We start from the raw sequence: 17,610 nt of genomic DNA, 5'->3' as shown, positions 1-17,610 counted from the left end.
TGTTGCTGCGAAGAAGCTAAATAATTCTACATTACATTGTACACAAGTTGACCTTTGGCCTTTTGGATATAAAATGTCATAACTTCATAATTTTATCCTATTGGACATTTGTGTGAAATTCTGTTATAATTAGCATATTGTTTTGTAAGGTCACAGTGACCTTGACCTTTGACCACCAAAATCTAGTAAGTTCATCCTTAAGTCCAAGTGGACACTTGTGCCAAATTTGAAGACATTCCCTCCAGGCGTTCCCAAAATCATGTTCATGAGCATGGGAGGGACGGACGGACTTCACATGTACAGTTTGCCCACATTTGTTGTTGTTCAAGACAGGCCAAATTTTTCAGGTTTTGAATTTGTTTAGTTTTTTCGTAATGTCTTTCCTTTCTTTGTTGGACAGATAGTCAGAAAAGTAACATGTTCCCCCCTCAGCCATTTGGATCTGAATCACCTTTCTCCTTTACCACATAATTACTACTCAATTAGTGCTCAATTTTCATTTCCAACTTTTCTGTCTTCACCTTGCTGCATAACATCCAAACACTGGATGCCTCTTCAGCTCAAAAACCTGATTTTATTAGCTCAAGACTAAAAGGTTCCGACTGTTCAAAGATTTGTAATGGCAGATTAATTAGTAAACACACACGTTACACAAAGCACTTCTTCAGACCACATCTTTTTAATTTGCATGCACATAATAGCTTTTTTGTTGTATGTAAACTTTTTAAACTTTGTCTCATAACCCTGGATTTCTTCATTTTTCTATACAGACATTCAAGCAACAAATTAACCCACATTCTGCTTCATATCCTTTATTTCCTTGTGAACAATATAAAAACAGTCATATTCCTTGAGATTTTAATAACATCATTATTTATACTACATATGTTTGTATTGGTAGTGGTGGAGTCCTGTAAATCCTGACTGCCTTCATACAACACCATGAATTAACAGGAAACAATGCATGCAGTTTCATCTCATTGATAACAGCCTCACTGTTGTTACTGCTGATGCAAACCGAACATTTCCAACTGCTGCTTCAAATTGAAAGTATTCAACAGGAGAATCACGTGGTGGCTCAGCCACAGGAAATGCAATACGTTTGTCATTGCTCATCAAAAACGGTCAATTTTGGGAGTATTTTTGATCGGATCATCATTAATTTAATAATAAAAACAGCTGCTCAAGGAGAGTTTGTTGTTGTAATAAACCACACTTGCTGTTACCTATGTAACTACAGCTGTTGCCAAATCAACCAGGACTTAAATATGAAGGATTACAACTTTATAGGACACCAAAAGAACAAGCCAAGTTGTGTTGTATTAAAAAGGTGGTACAGTTGTTTGTCTCTTAACTCCTCATCACCTTTTTGTACGCCTGCCTTTAACCCCACCAGCGCAGCCTGGGAGGAGGAGCTGTCGTGGGAGGTTCCACGTCGAAAACCGCCCCTTCTCCGACTGACGAGCAGACGTAGTACAGGTTGGTGCCCAGCATGACCAGTATGGGAAAGAAGGAGAAGCCAAAGCCGAGGCCCCTGATGCTGCTGCCCAGAGAGAGGCAGAGCCAGTAGATCAGCCTGCAGCACAGAAAATAACAAATGATAGTCACAATGCAGTCTGCATGGAGTGCTGCTTGTATGTATGTATGTATGTATGTATGTATGTATGTATTAAAATAGCCCCACATCATCACATCACATACCCTTCACCATACCTAGATTGGCATGGGGTACTTTCCATAAAATCATCTCTCAATGCAAATCAAACCAGCTATTAGACATAAACCATGCCAATCTCTAGGTATGGTGAAGGGTATGTGATGATGTGGGGCTATTTTAATTTCAAAAGCCTTTATCAGGATGCATAGTATCCTGGAGTAATGGGACATTATTTTGAGGGGACAGCACATTTACACTGTTATATAAGCTGTACACTTAATACTTTGTGTATTTTTTAAGAGTAATTTCTTCAGTGTTGTCCCATTAAAAGATATAATGAAATATTTACTAAAATGTGAGGGGTGTACTCACTTTTGTGAGATACTGTAATTGTGCACCACCACCACCTACTAAACTCAACGTATGTGTTGCGGTAGTGGTTTATCAGTGTATTGTTAGTGTTATCCTGTGTAAATGCAAAAGAAAACTTTGTAAACATCATGAATCAATAAATTATTTGGACATGCAAAAGTCATCAGGTTTAAAACACATCCCCAGTTTAACCAGTTTGCGTGTGGGAAAAGGTGACCGTAATCAAAATGTCTGCTTTAACTGTCGGTCAGCACTGTGAAACTTTGATCTGTTGTACTTACTGTGGCCATGCATGCAAAGTTATAACAGGAAGTAGCTAGTCCTCCCACACACAGTAGTGGTTTAGATACTATGGTTAAACTGGGGATTTGTATTAATCCTTTCTGATCAGTTGTGTGGTTTCACTGTGTATTGTGTGTTGTAAAGATGTGTCTAGCAGTGTCATGCTGAGCAAGTGAAGTGTATTACTGATGGAAATGAAACTTAACTAAAAGTACAGAAAGACAACTAGTTGGAATGTAAATGTGCAGCCTCGCAATTTTGGCCTGAACCTAATTTACTCTCATTTAACTGACAAACTCTGCATGAGCTAAAAACAACATTGTTTCTGTCGCTGACATTCATTTGTCTGTTTGGACCACATCAAAGTTAGCCAGTGTTAACAGGATGTTTTCACAAGATAGTCGGCTATGTTCTTTCCCTTTTATTGTTTCCATCATTCCGTTTTAGCCATAGACTGTAAATATAACAGTCATAAGCGCAACTAAGAACAAAACTGATTATAGCTTGACACTGCAACTCAGTCATGGCAGAGAAGAAATACTAAAAACATTTTGAGAATCCACTGTTGTAGACTTAAGATACACACTAAAGGCTTTTGAAAATACAAACAAAAATTGTCTATTTTATCCATTAAATAAAGAATATTTATGTTTGGCTCACTAAGGCCTTCATAAGGTGAAAATTTCATTTTGAATACTACTACTATAAAACTAATGACATTCCATCAGCCTCAGCTGTGCTTTGTGCTAACATGCTAAACTAAAATGGTGAACACGGTAAACATTATACCTGCTAAACATTGTTTAGCCGGATAAGCGGACGAAGATGGATGGAAACATTGTTGTGAGCATGTTTATTTATCTCAAAGCACCCCTCTGAAAAAGTACAGCCTCACAGAGCTGCTAGCACGGCTGTAGACTCAGTCTTGTTAGGTCTTAGTGGCTTTTCAAAAAAAAAAATCTTCCCCATTAATATAAAACATATCTATTTTTTCCATCATAAAAAGGCCTTGTCTAAAATCTAAAAGGAAATTGGACTCATCAGTTTGGTGGTGTAAATAATAGGACGGTGTTGGGATTGTTTTTCCTTTCTTGTTGATTTTCACCAGCACTGGAGACTTCAAATTTGTGTTGTATAGCTGTTTACGTCTTAATCTAGCTTTAGTCTTGTTGGCCTTCGCTCCTGCCTTAAATGTTTAATATTTATAATGTTTGACTCAATCTATGTCTGGTAAATGTGGCCTGAACAGTCTGATTACATTAGTCAACTCCTATGCATAATAGGGAGAATCTATTTGTAGAAATGACTATACAGCATTAATAATGTATCATCCAGCAGACATCCAGACAACCAAAGCAATATTCATATCATCTATCCCTTTACCCATTCCTCCATCCTAAACATTTAACAACATACCTGCCGATTACAAATATGATGGTGAGCAGCGGCACTAGTTTGACCAGGTCCTGGCTGATGTAGGTTGCCATGACAGCGAGCTGCAGGAAGTAGAAGAGGAAGAGGACGAGCGATTCGTTGACGTAGTGCCAGTGCACCGCCACCTCTCTGTTCACCAGTTTACTCTGATAGAGGGGCTTCAGGGCGCTGTAGCGCAGCCGTGCCACGCCCTGCACCAACACACCTGCAGAGAGACGAGGGTCAATATTACATGATTTTATTTTATGGTTGTTATTGTCTACGGCCTATAGTGTTTGTTTTATATTATATTATATTATGTAAGTGTTTGTTTCAGTGCACGATAAACTTAATACATGAACATACCGAGCAGGATGGGGATGGTGGCGAAGAAGGAGCAGCGTAGAGAGTACACCACCCTGAGGGGGGTGCTCTGCAGCAGCGGTGTGTCAAAGGGAAGGAGGGCATAACCTCCCCACACCAGGAGAGGGAAGAGAAGCCCTGCGGCCGCCGTCGCCAGAGCCAGCTTCAGTTTTTCACTGCACAGATGCTCGCACAGGTCTGAGAATGAAGATAGGATCACTTCAATTCAAATTCAGTCAGTTCTGTCTTTATTGGTCATATCAAGAATCATCTTAAAACTAGTACTGTAATTATGTGGTAAAGGAGAAAGAGATCCTCAGTGTGCAGTAACTCACTGACTTACTGAGTGAAAATGTGCTTCAGAAAACACTTCAGCCTGCCTGGATTACAACAAACACAGCAATCTGATATGTGACCAGGTAATCAAATGAAAGTTGTTTAAAACCCTCCCTTCTAAGAATATACTTAATACTGTATCTGTGCCTGGTTGCACATAGTAAATGATTTACAATCCACAGCACAGCAAGCTCTGATATTCCTCACATTTAGGGACAAGGAGATTGTGTCCCCTCTTCTTCTCAAAAAGAATAAAACAGGATTTAGAATGACAATAATGGAGTATTTGTAAGCATCTGCTTTTATGATAATCTCACGTAATCTGGCTTTAATTTGATTTAATAGCTGCTGAAAGAGGATATTTTGCAGGAAATCATTGAACAGTTAGTAAAGGATTAGGGGATAAAGAAATCTGATGTTTGGGTGGTCCCAGGGGGGTTTAATATGAAGGTAAATATGGTGCAAAAGGGGAGAGCTTGTAGAATACAATGTGAGAACTTGCAGAACAAAAACGTCCCGCTGGAGCTCCGACTGCAGGTCGAGGTCGGCAGCGAAGCTTTCTGGCAATAATAGCAACGTTGCTACGCTGGCCGATCCCCACCGATGACAGTCCGTCTGTGGCTGAAGGACCTGGAGCTCAGTGTTTCAGTTTGACTGTTAAAAAGTGTTAAGATGAATAAAAGGTATTCATTTAGAAGCAGGCTGGTTGGTTAGTTAGCTAACGCTAGCTTGCTATTCCACCAAGCTTCCATGCTACATAAGGAGCATGGACAGAGTTGTCCCTCATCTGGCGATAGAAACCCTGCTTTCCCCGTCCTGTTGGCTCAGAGCTCCACAGCCGTAGTCCACAGGTACTAAATAGTTTTGCACCAAATGTATCGCAAGAAGTGTTGCAAAAGTCAAGGCGCAGATTCGCCACTTTGTGATGCGAGAGAGCACATATGTGAAGTTGCAGTGACAGATTCGAGAGTTTGTAATCACTGAGTTATGGTTTTGATGGAAAATGAACTTGAGTAAAAAAAAAAAAAAAAAAAGAAAAACAAAAGTACACGAGTAAGTTGCATTACAAGTTTGCAGCTGTCATTGTGTTCATGCAAATATCAATCTACACATTTGTGAATTTTTTGTTCTGCAACTTCAAATTCAGATCACAGGTGTGTGAATATTTTTTACAAGTGCAAATTTTAACATACAAGTTCAGATTTTTTGTTCTGCAAGTTCTCACCTTTTGCACCATATTTACCTTCATAGTTTAAGGTACTGATCATGAGCCATGTGTTCAAAAAAGCTCTGAGATTTAAGATTCAGCTGCCAAAAAGAATTAAAATCACAAGCAATATTGACATAAAGTTAAAAACCTGAAAGACAAACAAGCAGACATGAAAATCGTGGAGAGGATGATGCCATATTACATGTGTTTCTAGCAGCAAAAAAAAGTTATTGTTCAGCAACACTTGTTGGGAAATTGGGTTTTCCCCAAGCAGTTAAACGCACCATCAGGGAAGAGTTTTCACAACAGTCCTCGCTTTCAGCTGCATTACCATACATGTAACACATACTTGACCAAAAGTAAAGTAAATTAAAGCAGTAATGGTTAGTAAATGATTTGTAATATATAGTTTAAAACGTTAGGGGGAAGAAAAAAAAACAGTTATAGTTACGGCTGAACCACTTAAGGAAAACGTAGCTTTATTGCAATTTTTCTGACAATGATGCCATGGGGATTTCAATTTTGATTTTCTACAAGTTCTATAAATTCTACCAGTATTACACAACACCTTTCATGTTTCTACATGGAATAAGTGATATTGTTTTATTGTCCTTTCAGGGTCGTATTTAAAGCTTGCACTCGTCGCTTTCAAATTTAGATTTTGACTATACATTTTTCAGCCATAGTTATGGTTCTTCAAACCTATTATATGCAATTATGGCCTTATTCAAGGTTCCAGAAAGTAATGAAATTCAAATATGAAAAAGGTACATTTGACATAATGTTAAGCCAGTTTTTTTGTCTGCTTTGTTTTATTGTTGATATTGTTTCAGGGATGCAAACAACCAGAATAAAGCTAATGAAAATAAGCTTGATTTGGTTTGCATTTGTCGCATCTTTGTCTGATCTGATTAATATTAAATTCTCCCTTTTTTATGATTTCTCAGATGCACCTCTGAATTTCTTTTCCTTCTCCAGTCAGATTTTTTTTTTGTTTCCGTCTGTCAATTTCCTACTCTCTAATCCCTATTTATATATCTTTATGTCACAAATATATTAGTTTATATCAACAACGTTCCACTTCCGGGACTGCTCCGTTGCCGACAGAAATTCCGCAGAATTTCACTAATTTCGGCCAGATATCCGTTACCTTGGGCTTTCTTTGTGTTGGCATTTTAAACTCCGGAGGATTTATGAGGACTATGGTTAACTGCTCCTCAGATCTCTGCAGGGTAAATCCAGACAGCTAGCTAGACTATCTGTCCAATCTGAGTTTTCTGTTGCACGACTAAAACAACTTTTGAACGTACCCGTACAAATACATTAACATATTGTTAATTTCACAGTTTAACTGTTAGTGGAAATATTAAAGATCTCACACAAATAAAAAACACTTAAAATAATGGCAGGCATTTTTGCAGAATAACTATCACTAAGTAAAATGTAGGGATTATTTTAGGACAATGTGCAGATATACTGCAGGGTAAAGCCATGTCTCTGATTGGCTGTTCGTACTCAGGGCAAACATATGATCAGTAATGTGGTTATTCTTAAAAGTTACTCCCTCAGTTAGCAGGAGTAGGTTGTTTGAGATTGTGTTGCTCACACAGTTTGCGCTTTATGTATTGCTTAAAAAATAGGGGCCCAGATGCATTAAAGTCTAGTTTGCATTTTTATACTCACAGTACTTGTCGTCCTGTTTAGTCCACTCTTGATAAACCTGAGCTGCTGAGTCGGGCTCCGTCTGCGGCTCCTCTATGAACAGCTGGCTCTTCTCAGGAAGCTCTTTGCTGGACGGACGCACGATTGTGACTTGTGGAGAGAAACCCAGAAAAGCTTTCTCTGGGATCCAATTCGACTTTCCTTCTTTTTTCTCCTCCTCCTCCTCCTCCTCCTCCTCTTCATCGTCTGCTAGTGAGCCATCACCTTTATCGTCCCGCTGCACCTCCATCTCATCGTCCCTCCACCTCTCGCCCTCAGGCATGCTCTCCCTCCATTTGCTCTTTGTGTTGCTCTTGGCCTGGCTCTGCTCCTCCGACAGGTCCTGGCTCCCTCCAATGATCCCCGTGTCCCTCTCTTCAGGCTCCCAGACTCCCTTTTCTGACCAGACTCCATGGTCATTGTCCATCTGAGGCCTCTTGTCTTTGTCACCAGGCCATGGCAGAGTGCTCGGCTCCAGATGAGCTGAGTTTGTCACTTCCTCTTCCTCCTTTGAGTCATCATCATCTTCTTCTTCTTCTTCTTCTTCTTCTTCTTCTTCTTCTTCTTCTTCTTCTTCTTCTTCTTCTTCTTCTTCCTCATCTGTAACCCTCTGTCTTTCCTCTATGCTGTTGCTCTCTTCTGGCTTTTTACTTTCTGCTATTTGTAGCTCTGCATCTATGATTAAACCCCCTAGGCCAGACATTGTTGACATTGTTTTAGTTGTTAAATTAAATTTTCTCTTTTTTTCAGTCAATACCTGTTTCACTGTCCATAGTCTGACTGTTAGCAAAGGTTCAGCTGCTAAAAGTCATTATGGGTTGATTTCTCTGAAGAGAAAAAAGAAGAAATTACAACCATTTTAAAAAACAATGTTGTGCTCCACCTTTAGCTTCACAAAAAAAATAATCAAAGTTCACTGTTTATCATGGGTGTGGTGCCCTATATGGCTTGTCCTGCCCCCACACATGCCAACAAGTTTGTGCAGCGGTCGGTCCTGTTTGAGTGAATGTCAGAAAATCTGGCAAATTTCACTTGCATTTAAACATAACCTAAATTTACTTATTGTAACCTTCAATGAAAAACTGAGAATACATGTTTTCAATCTGCTCTGAAAATTGGTTAAACTACAGAAAAAACTTCCAGACTACTATTTCCTGAGTAAACAAGACCATGGCATTACTCATCCTGCTGGTGTGTGTGTGTGTGTGTGTGTGTGTGTGTGTGTGTGTGTGTGTGTGTGTGTGTGTGTGTGTGTGTGTGTGTGTGTGTGTGTGTTCTTAATTTAAGTATTGAATGGTGGAGAATAAGACTCCCAAACAGCAAAACAAGCATTATAAATAACAAAACAGTGAGAGTTAATTTTTGTGAATATGTCAGCAATCCCATTATTTGACGGAGATAACAGAGCCACTGTTAATGAAGTCCAAATCATGCATAAAATAGAAAAGAATATACTTCAGGGATGCAACTAACGATTAGCTTTATTATCAATTAATCTGGTGAATACTTTGTCAATTAACCAATTAATTGTTTGGTCTATATAACATCTTTAAACTGCCTGTTTTGTCCAGTTCAAATCCCAAAGAAATTCAATTTACTCTCACAGAAGACAAACTAAAGAGGGGAATCTTCACATTTAGGAGCACATTTGAGCATTTTTGCTTAAAATGTAACTTAAAAATATAATAATAAAATAGAAGAATAATTGATTATTAATCAAGTCAATTAATTTGCGGAAATTAGGACTCCTTGCTGCAGTTGCCCATTGGCCATTAACAGAAAACACCAATTAATTTCAACTATAAAGTGATTGACAAGCTATATAAACATGACTGCATTCCTGCTCTCTGAAAACACATGAAACAACCTGTACTTTGCCTGTCTGCTACATTACAACTACTACAGCAGGCTGCTGCTGCAACAGCAGCTGAAATATCCTTAAAATGAAGTTAATTTGTTGGTGTTGTTGCGACAGTGAGATCAAGGTAGAAAACATGCCTGGATTTGTAATACATTTCTGAACTCTAAGATAAAGTGAGATTTTGAGTTTTAAAATGTCCAAACACTGTTTTGAGTCTGGTTTCAGGGGAGAATTTGTCATGTTTAAAAATATGATGATTGGAGCCTACTCAAGCTACCAGGCTGCAGGAAACATGTTTTTGTACTGTATTTCCTTCTCAGTGTCTACTTTTTTCAGACCTAAATAATGCCACATAATCCTTTACGGACACTGAAACTCTTCAGTGAGAGCTACACTTTCAGCTTGTTCCATAGTCTAAACTGTCAACAGTAGGCTACAGCTGGATTTTCCCTTCAATCTTGACTTCACGGATCTTTGTTTACAAACTGTATGGTCCAGAGTTTGTTGTGACAAAGCTTTTTTTAATCCTCACACATTGAGGTGTAGCTAATTAGTCTGGTGCACAGCAGTGAGAAATGTAGTTTCGGCCTAAAGCTATCACTTGTTTTAGCCGCTCTGTATTTCAGACTGAGTCTTGTGATACTGAAACAGATGACAAAAAATATTGAACGTTAATGGTTTACGTACCTGTTTTTACGCCGGTCACATCACCGAAACAATCCACAACTTTTTCTACAACTTTGTCTTTGTCACTTTAGGTATTTTTTCACAGGTTAAAAGTAACTCGACAGGTGTAACCGGTGCTAATCCACAGGGAGGAAACAGTCCAAAGGTGATACTGCCTCACGTACCGAAAACGTCACCGCAAAGATCCGCCCACCTTCAGTCAAATTCCCTCGTTGTAGCAACAACTGTAGGCTATATCAGAGCCTGTCTATGGAGAGCCTGTTCACTCCCTATCTCACTCCCTATTAGCCCCATTGTACCAATGTACTAATAAGTTCTCCCCTTATTAGACATTCTCTGGTTATATAAAGACATCCTTACGGTTACCTCCACCTCTGCAAGTTTTTCAAACCCAAAAAGGCCCCTGTACGGAGGCCAGGAGGTGTCATAAAAAGAAAAAACTAATTTGTAATCTTGAATTAGTAGTTCGTGCTCTCGATTTCATAATTTGTGTTCTTAATTTAATAATCCATGTTTCTCGAATTAGTCAATTGTGCTCGCAATTTAATGGTTTGTGCTCTCTAATAATTTGCGTTTTTAATTGTGTAATATGTGCCCAACATAATGATTCATGCACTTGATTCAACAATTTGTGGTCTCAATTGAATACATTTTTCTCGAATGAGTAATTTGCGCTCAACATTATAATGTGTTCTCGAATGAATAATTTGTGCTCTTGCATTAACGAGGAATTTGTGCTCTCATAATAAAACTTTAATGGTAGCCTATAAATCTATTAGGATTTGCAGATTGTCAGTCGAATCAGATCTGGCTGTGCAATAGAATGTTCAATTATTTGTTCCTTTTTTTCAATATAGGGGATAGTTTCGGTGCCCGCTGGAGGTTCCACCGGATGTCCCTCACCTTCCGCTTTCTTTGTTTGCATTCCAGTCCTTCAAGCTACAACCAAATTATATTTCTCTTTTTTTCTGAGTAAAATTCTCCAACAACCATCTTAATTCCAGAGGTCGTACTCAACGTGCACGTTCCACCAAAACAAGATCCTTCCCGAGGCTATTTTGCAGAGGTACCGTTGCTGCGTCCGGCGCTTAGCTTGGTAATAACATATAATGCTAGTTCTCCTGTAAAATATTTTACAATACGTTTTTGTATCTACACACAAATTGACTTGTACAGGTTTTCTAGTTTGGAGTGTTTCATCTGTCCAAACAAACCGAGCATTTGCTTTAGCTGCTTTAACTTGACTCAGGTCCACAGCACATCAGTCAAGTCTTCAAACAGGACTGGAAAGGGTGGAGCTTCTGCCCACAAACCCAAATGTATTTGCCTACATCATTAAGTTATGTAAACTGTCTGGAGGTAAAAAAATTGAATGAGCCATACATAAACCAAACATCACACCACACTGGAAAATAAAAGAGCAAGATCAACATTTTATTTCAAGAGCATAATCTCACAAATTATTGACTTCTTGTTTAAAACACACAAAATCCAAATATGTCCACTTAAAATAATTTGACTTCATAAAACCAGATGAAATTTTGATTTCGATAACTTGACACACCAAAGCACAATTTGGCATTTAGAGACTTCATTTGTTTGACCCATGGCACGCAATTTTTACACTGTGTTAAAAAAAAACAATGAATGTTTGTGAAATCATCCAATCACGTGAATTTAATCTCATGAAAGTCCCAAGTTATATAAAAAAAGAAAAGGCTTCAAAGCTACATGTAAACATTTAGAGAAAAGAGTGAAAAAACTCTATAACAAACTAAAAAAGCAATTGGTACAAGTGGAAGAGGAAATCTTCTGGCCGACTGAGTGGCGGGAAGGAATTCGATACCGAGCTTTTCGTCCTGTCGAATGCATGTAAAGAAAAAGTTGAGAGGCTGACCTGTACAGGACAACCCATTGAGCTAAGTAACTAACTGATGGTACATTCAAAGCTTCAGCAATTAAGGCAAAATAAAAACTGTGAAATAACATTGAGAAAATGATGACATCATTTGATGTATTTTATCTGGAAAGCACTCAAAACTCTCACATTCTCAACAGAGAGCCAAAGTGAAAGCACAACTTCCGGGTTTTGTTCCAGAAGCAATAAAACTTTATTCAGAATCACATTTGGAATTTTTGATACATTGTTACCATAAAAAATATTGATAAAACTAAATAAAACAAGTTCTCATGTGTCCTTCAGTCAGATTATCTCTGGTCATGTGCCAAATATAGGTCAGGGTTGGAAATCAGTTGGCGAAAATAGTTTCATTTTTAAAGAATGTGATATCACTCTGTATTCATAGGTCAGTTTGTCCTAAAATATGGAAAGTAAACCAACCCCAAGAACACAACATTTTTCAAAAAGGTCAATGCAAGAAATGCAGAATGAGAGACTGTATTGAGTGACAGAAGCCAGTGGAACAGAGGCTAGCTCGGAAACTTCGTCTCTCTATAGTTTTACTGTACTTTTTTTCTCCAACATCTTTTTTTTCCCTCTTCTAAGTCATTTCCCAGCAACCATTTTACATCTACAGTTTAATTGACAAACACTCAGCTGAAAGCTGAATGAAAACTGGAACAATCAATCTATGATGATAAACTATACATGCCAGTTCTAGTAAAAGATTATTAGTACTACTACTCAAATGACAGAAATAAAGTAAAAATCAAGCACAATAAAACAAGATGGACAAGTAAGTCAGGAAAACAGAAAAGCTGCTGATATTTAGCCTACCCGACTGACAAGATGTTAAAACCATGTGTTTTCATTGACAATATTGTATTCTACTACTACTACAGCAACATTTTGGTCTGACCAGGATGGTTCATTAAGCCTTGTTACTAACTTCAAAGCTTGCATCCTAATCGATGAGTGATTCTTCAGTATTGTCCACGATGGACGTTTCTGTGTCGTGCTCGATGGTCATCTCCGTGTCGTGCACAATGGACGCCTCTGTGTCGGTCTCCATGGAAGCCTCTGCATCGTCATGCTCCACCTCGTCTTCTGCCAGCTCTGCTTCATGTTCCACCCCAACAGGAGATGATTCGCCCTTTGCTTTTGAATGGCCGTCGAGCTGCGTTTCATTTCCGGCTTCCTTTTTGTTGAGTGAACCTTTGGGGCGGCCCCTTTTCCGCGGGGTTTCAGCATCTTTTTTTGGAGTACTTGGGGGACGGCCCCTCTTTCTCGGGGATCCAACATTGGGGTTGCATGGTGAGGACCCTTTGGGGCGGCCCCTTTTCCGCGGGCTTCCAGCATCTTTTTTTGGAGTACTTGGGGGACGGCCCCTCTTTCTCTGGGATCCAACATTGGGGTTGCATGGTGAAGATGAAGAGGCTGGCAAATTCTTGCGCAAGTGAGCGCCTTTCTTGGACTCTGACTTGCGAGGCCGACCGCGGCTTCTGCGAGGGGCTGGCAGAGACCCCTCTGGAGGATCAACACGTGGGTATTTCCTCGGCCTTCCCAGCGGCTTCCATACTTTTGGCTTTTTCAGTTCCTCAGGTGACGGCAAAGGGTATTTCCTAGGCCTTCCCCTTGCGGTTGGTTGTTTTCTTGGTCGACCACGTTTCTCTTTTGTAGTCAGGCTTCTCCGAGGACTGCCCAGCTTATATGCAGGGGGTTTCTTGTTTAAAGAGCCTTTAGGTCGACCTCTTCCCCTCTTAGTTTGTTCTTTATCTCCTTTCTCCTCCTCACTGCTCAACTCTGTCTCCAGCCGACGTGTTACAAAACCGCCTTCAGTTTCTTCACTTGTTAAACTCTCTAACTTACGCTTCGTGGATCCTTTTGGACGACCACTTCTTGCTTTTGGTGTCTCCGAGCCACCGTTCATTAAGTCTTTAGTATTAGCCTTCTCAGGGGTGCTATAGCTAAGATGCTTTCTTGGTCTGCCTCTTTTCTTAGGAGAACAGTCTGTCGTAAGACTGTCTTCATTACTGGCGTGTTTCTCGGAGCCTTGGGTTTGCACAGAATCATCACCATGGTCGTCTCCTGCTCCTTGCTGCTCTGCCTGTTTTGTGAGTTTTGGACGCCCTCTTTTCCTCGGGGGCTGTGTAGACCCACCATTGGAAATGCCTGAAACAAGCTCCATTAGGTTAACGTCTGTAACACAAACCTTTAACTTCTTTGAACCTTGTGGCCTCCCCCTTCCTTTTTTAATTGGACTGTTGGCCATTTCTACACTGCACTCTCCCTCATTGCTCGCCACATCTCCTTGTTCTGTCTCAGCCGTTCTCATTTCTTCTTCCATACTTTTGCCGTCAGCTTGGACTTCTTCCGTTAGGTTTGCACCTGTAAATTGAACATTGAAAAGCACAATTAATATTTAATCAATAATCTCGTTCTGTGTAAGATAAGAAATGTTTCTTGTTCTGCAACGATTAGTCGATTAAAATAAAATGAATTGGAAACTATTTTAAAAATCAATTAATTGTTTGTAAATTAAAAATAGTTGCTAGTATAGAGCCCTAGTTTTAACAAGATTTAGTGTAATTTACCAGAAACTCCTGTGAACAAAATAGATGTTATAATATGAGACGAATGAAAATTCTGAAAATCTAAATGAAGTGATTTATACACATTTCAGTCAGGGCTCCAGACTGCGACCAAATGGTCGCATTTTGCGACCAAAATTTTAGAGTGTGCGACTGAATTTTACATCCAGTCGCACGTGTGCAACCAGTAAATTTGCCCCTTTTTTTTTACACGTTAAATGTCAAAATGTCGGTACCTGAGCGCGTAAGCGCAAGCTTATCTGTCCTCTCTGAAAATTGACAGAGAGCAGAGGTACGGATGTCGCAAACTACGAGAGTGAGTAAGAAATTAATAATTATTCAATTTAACAGGTTGTAGGGACGGGTTTGGGAGGAGAGTGGGAGGGGTTTTATTTTTATTTTTGTTTAATTTCTTTAGAGTGTAAAATATTCTAATAAAATAACATAATGTTCTAAGTACATAGGATAAATAGGTTTGGAATTATTTTTACAACTGAAATAATTGTTTTGCAATTACACAGGGAAAGTGCCGAAATTAGGTACCGTTGGGTACTGGAACAGAATTTCAGGTATCGGTACCGATACTGGTTCAGATGCGAAAGGTACGCAACCCTAAGGGTAGTTGCCTAAACAATGCATGTTTAATTTTAAGTTGAATTCATTGTAATTGTAGACTAGAGCTGGTATATATTATAAATATTTTGTTTACTGACATGACAGCAATGTTGCCTTCTATCTTGAATCTTCAAAAGTGACACTGAATTTGAAACAGGACATTGTAATATCTGCATCTATTATCAAAGTATTTATTAGTAATACAGTGGAAATTTAGCCTAGAAATCTAGACTCCCCCTAGTGGCAGCAAATTTATTTGGCAGCCAGGGGGGTCTAGGCACTCTCCGTTGACTTTCAAGCTGCAAAAAACAAATTTTGGTCAGGCCAATCACATTGTGTATAGAGTCGGTGGGCGGGGCTTATGGCTGCTGCTGCTGGGAACAGCTGACTTCTGGAAGACTTGGAGTATAAGCTTTTCTTTGATAAAAGAACAAAGAACGGCACAGAAATCATTCTTAAAAAAGGAAGATGTGTTCGGAGTTTTGCCGACCGGATACGGCAAAAGTTTAATCTATCAACTAGCTCCGCTACCTTCTTCGTTGCTCTGCCTGGTTGTAGCGCTATCCTATTACGTGCAGAGGGAATTTGAAAGACAGCCGTTTATCCCGCCCCTCGGATCGAGCTCCGTCAATGGTGAGTTCCCAGACCCTACATCTGGATGTGGGTCTGGCTTGTCAGGCTAGTGGAAATTAGTAGAAATGTGAATATTTGGTTAGCATGTTGATTTACGGTGTGTGCCCCTAAATTTTCTGGTTGCGCCCCTAAAATTTTCAGTTGGGGGCCACTGTGCTCCTAGTGAAAAAAGTTAGTCTGGAGCCCTGTCAATATATCCTAAAAACAAAAAAATATTGTGGTACAATGTTAAAGAAGAAGAAAAATGTGTGTCTACTTTTGTGGCAGCAATATGTTATGTTATGCAATATTATGTCTATGTTTGACATATGATGCAATTTGCCATTGTTTGAACTATGACACCTGAATAAAAAGGTAATATACACCAGTGGTTACCACAAGTTTTCACACCAAGGACCCCTAAACTGACACAAATTAGACCACTGAAACCCATTTGATAAGATTTTGCCCCAGGGTCCCCCATCTGATCATCATTTTGGATATACTAGTTGTTTTATTTATTTAGTGTTTTATTACAGAAAGTATGTATTATAACGTTACCTGTCAGATGCTTTATTGAGCAACTCGTGACAGCTTAAAAACGTTCTGTATTACAGAAAAACTATTATTACTGGGAAAAAATATTTGTGGCTGCAATATTAATGTTTTGCTATAAATTAATAAAAAGCAGAGGGAACACAATCTACGTAAACAACAACCAGTCTGCAGAGCTACACTGCATACGCATGTGCATTTTTAAATACTATTAAGAAAGCAATTAATACATGTCTACATATCTTTTTAGATGGGTTTTGAACGGCTATGTCTATTTTCTGTATTACAAGCTTGCAACGGCGGGAAGTTGCACCGATAGTGTAGGGGGCTAGCAATAACATGCAAATGATAATAATTTAGTGTTCTTAGGCTGCATATTTACAGATTGAAACATCTGCAAATTATTTTTAAAAATCGTAAAAGCCCCATGCATTCTCAAGTGTACCTGAAGCACAATATATTTGGTGAAATGTAGGGCCTTAGACAATCGCTATGACTATGGACTAGATTGTTTTCCAGGTGATAGTCAGCTTCAAAATCTACGGCGATGGAAAGAGTAGCAAGCGGCATGAAGCAGAAAAAATACTACAATAAACAGTATGCATATCTCACCTAAAAAGAAATCCTCTGCAAGAAGTTAACTTAATTTTTCATAAACTAGCGATTCATCAGACAGCCCGTAAAGTGAAAGTCCGTGCGTATTGTTGCTGTGATGGCTGTTTAAATTTGCGACCACTTCCGGCCGTCCGTGACGTTTAGGAGGCTCTAAAGAAAACTGCAGCGCCGAGTTTCAGTTCCGCCTCAGCATCCTCCTCCTCCTCCTCCTCCTCCTCCTCCTCCTCCTCCTCCTCCTTCTTCTTCTTCTTCTTCTTCTTCTTCTTCTTCTTCTTCTTCTTCTTCTTCTTCTTCTTCTTCTTCTTCTTCTTCTTCTTCTTCTTCTTCTTCTTCTTCTTCTTCTTCTTCTTCTTCTTCTTCGTCTTCTTCGTCTTCTTCTTCTGTTGGCTTTCCGGCAGACTAGATGCCTCGTGGCATATTGCTGCCTCCCACAGGACATTTTATGCACCAGTCAAAAGTATTGTCAGCTTCAGTGGAGTAGTCCTGTCGCAGAGATGTAATCCATGACGGGCGGCTTCCACTATCTCACATTTATATTCAGGGGGATTTAATAAGTCTCTCAATGTCATGTGCTGTATTCCCATGTGACATAGCGCAGTGGACAACTGTCCTCTTTCATCTTTGTACCGAAGACAGTCCAAAAGTAAATGTTGCACAGTTTGTTTTTGTTTGCAGGTTCCACACAATCCATCTTCATGTTTACCCATCTTTGCCAGATCCCATGCAAGACCACAATGGCCGAGTCGAAGCCTTGTCATTATGACGGAGTGTCTTCTGCCTTTACCCAAATAACCTTGCTCTGCCGGTACCTTATCTTGAATTGAAAAATAATGACGGCCC

General features: G+C 39.4%; 2 protein-coding genes across 3 annotated transcripts; both read right to left on the bottom strand.

The window, feature by feature from the left end:
* Window positions 1–657: 657 nt before the first annotated feature.
* Window positions 658–10,280, bottom strand: tmem79a (transmembrane protein 79a). Its single transcript, XM_028597696.1, has 5 exons — window positions 9,883–10,280; window positions 7,317–8,161; window positions 4,091–4,285; window positions 3,728–3,950; window positions 658–1,576 (listed from the first exon to the last, which is right to left on the bottom strand). Exons 2-5 carry the CDS (start codon window positions 8,044–8,046, stop codon window positions 1,384–1,386), a joined length of 1,341 nt encoding a protein of 446 aa, XP_028453497.1. The 5' UTR covers window positions 8,047–8,161; window positions 9,883–10,280; the 3' UTR covers window positions 658–1,383.
* Window positions 10,281–11,295: 1,015 nt separating this feature from the next.
* si:ch211-288g17.3 (sister chromatid cohesion protein PDS5 homolog B-A) lies at window positions 11,296–16,998 on the bottom strand. Of its 2 annotated transcripts, XM_028597319.1 has the most exons (3): window positions 16,768–16,998; window positions 13,171–14,170; window positions 11,296–13,062 (listed from the first exon to the last, which is right to left on the bottom strand). In XM_028597319.1, the coding sequence occupies exons 2-3, from the start codon at window positions 14,127–14,129 to the stop codon at window positions 12,747–12,749; spliced, it is 1,275 nt and encodes a 424-aa protein (XP_028453120.1). In that variant the 5' UTR covers window positions 14,130–14,170; window positions 16,768–16,998; the 3' UTR covers window positions 11,296–12,746. The 2 variants fall into 2 exon arrangements, with proteins under 2 accessions (XP_028453120.1, XP_028453119.1); XM_028597318.1 differs by having other exon boundaries at window positions 11,296–14,170.
* Window positions 16,999–17,610: the final 612 nt, after the last annotated feature.

The sequence above is a fragment of the Perca flavescens genome, chromosome 14 (assembly GCF_004354835.1).
Source record: "Perca flavescens isolate YP-PL-M2 chromosome 14, PFLA_1.0, whole genome shotgun sequence".
NCBI classification, from domain to species: domain Eukaryota; kingdom Metazoa; phylum Chordata; class Actinopteri; order Perciformes; family Percidae; genus Perca; species Perca flavescens.
The sequence above is the reverse complement of the archived record's forward strand: the minus strand, read 5'-3'. Positions and strand labels throughout refer to the sequence as shown.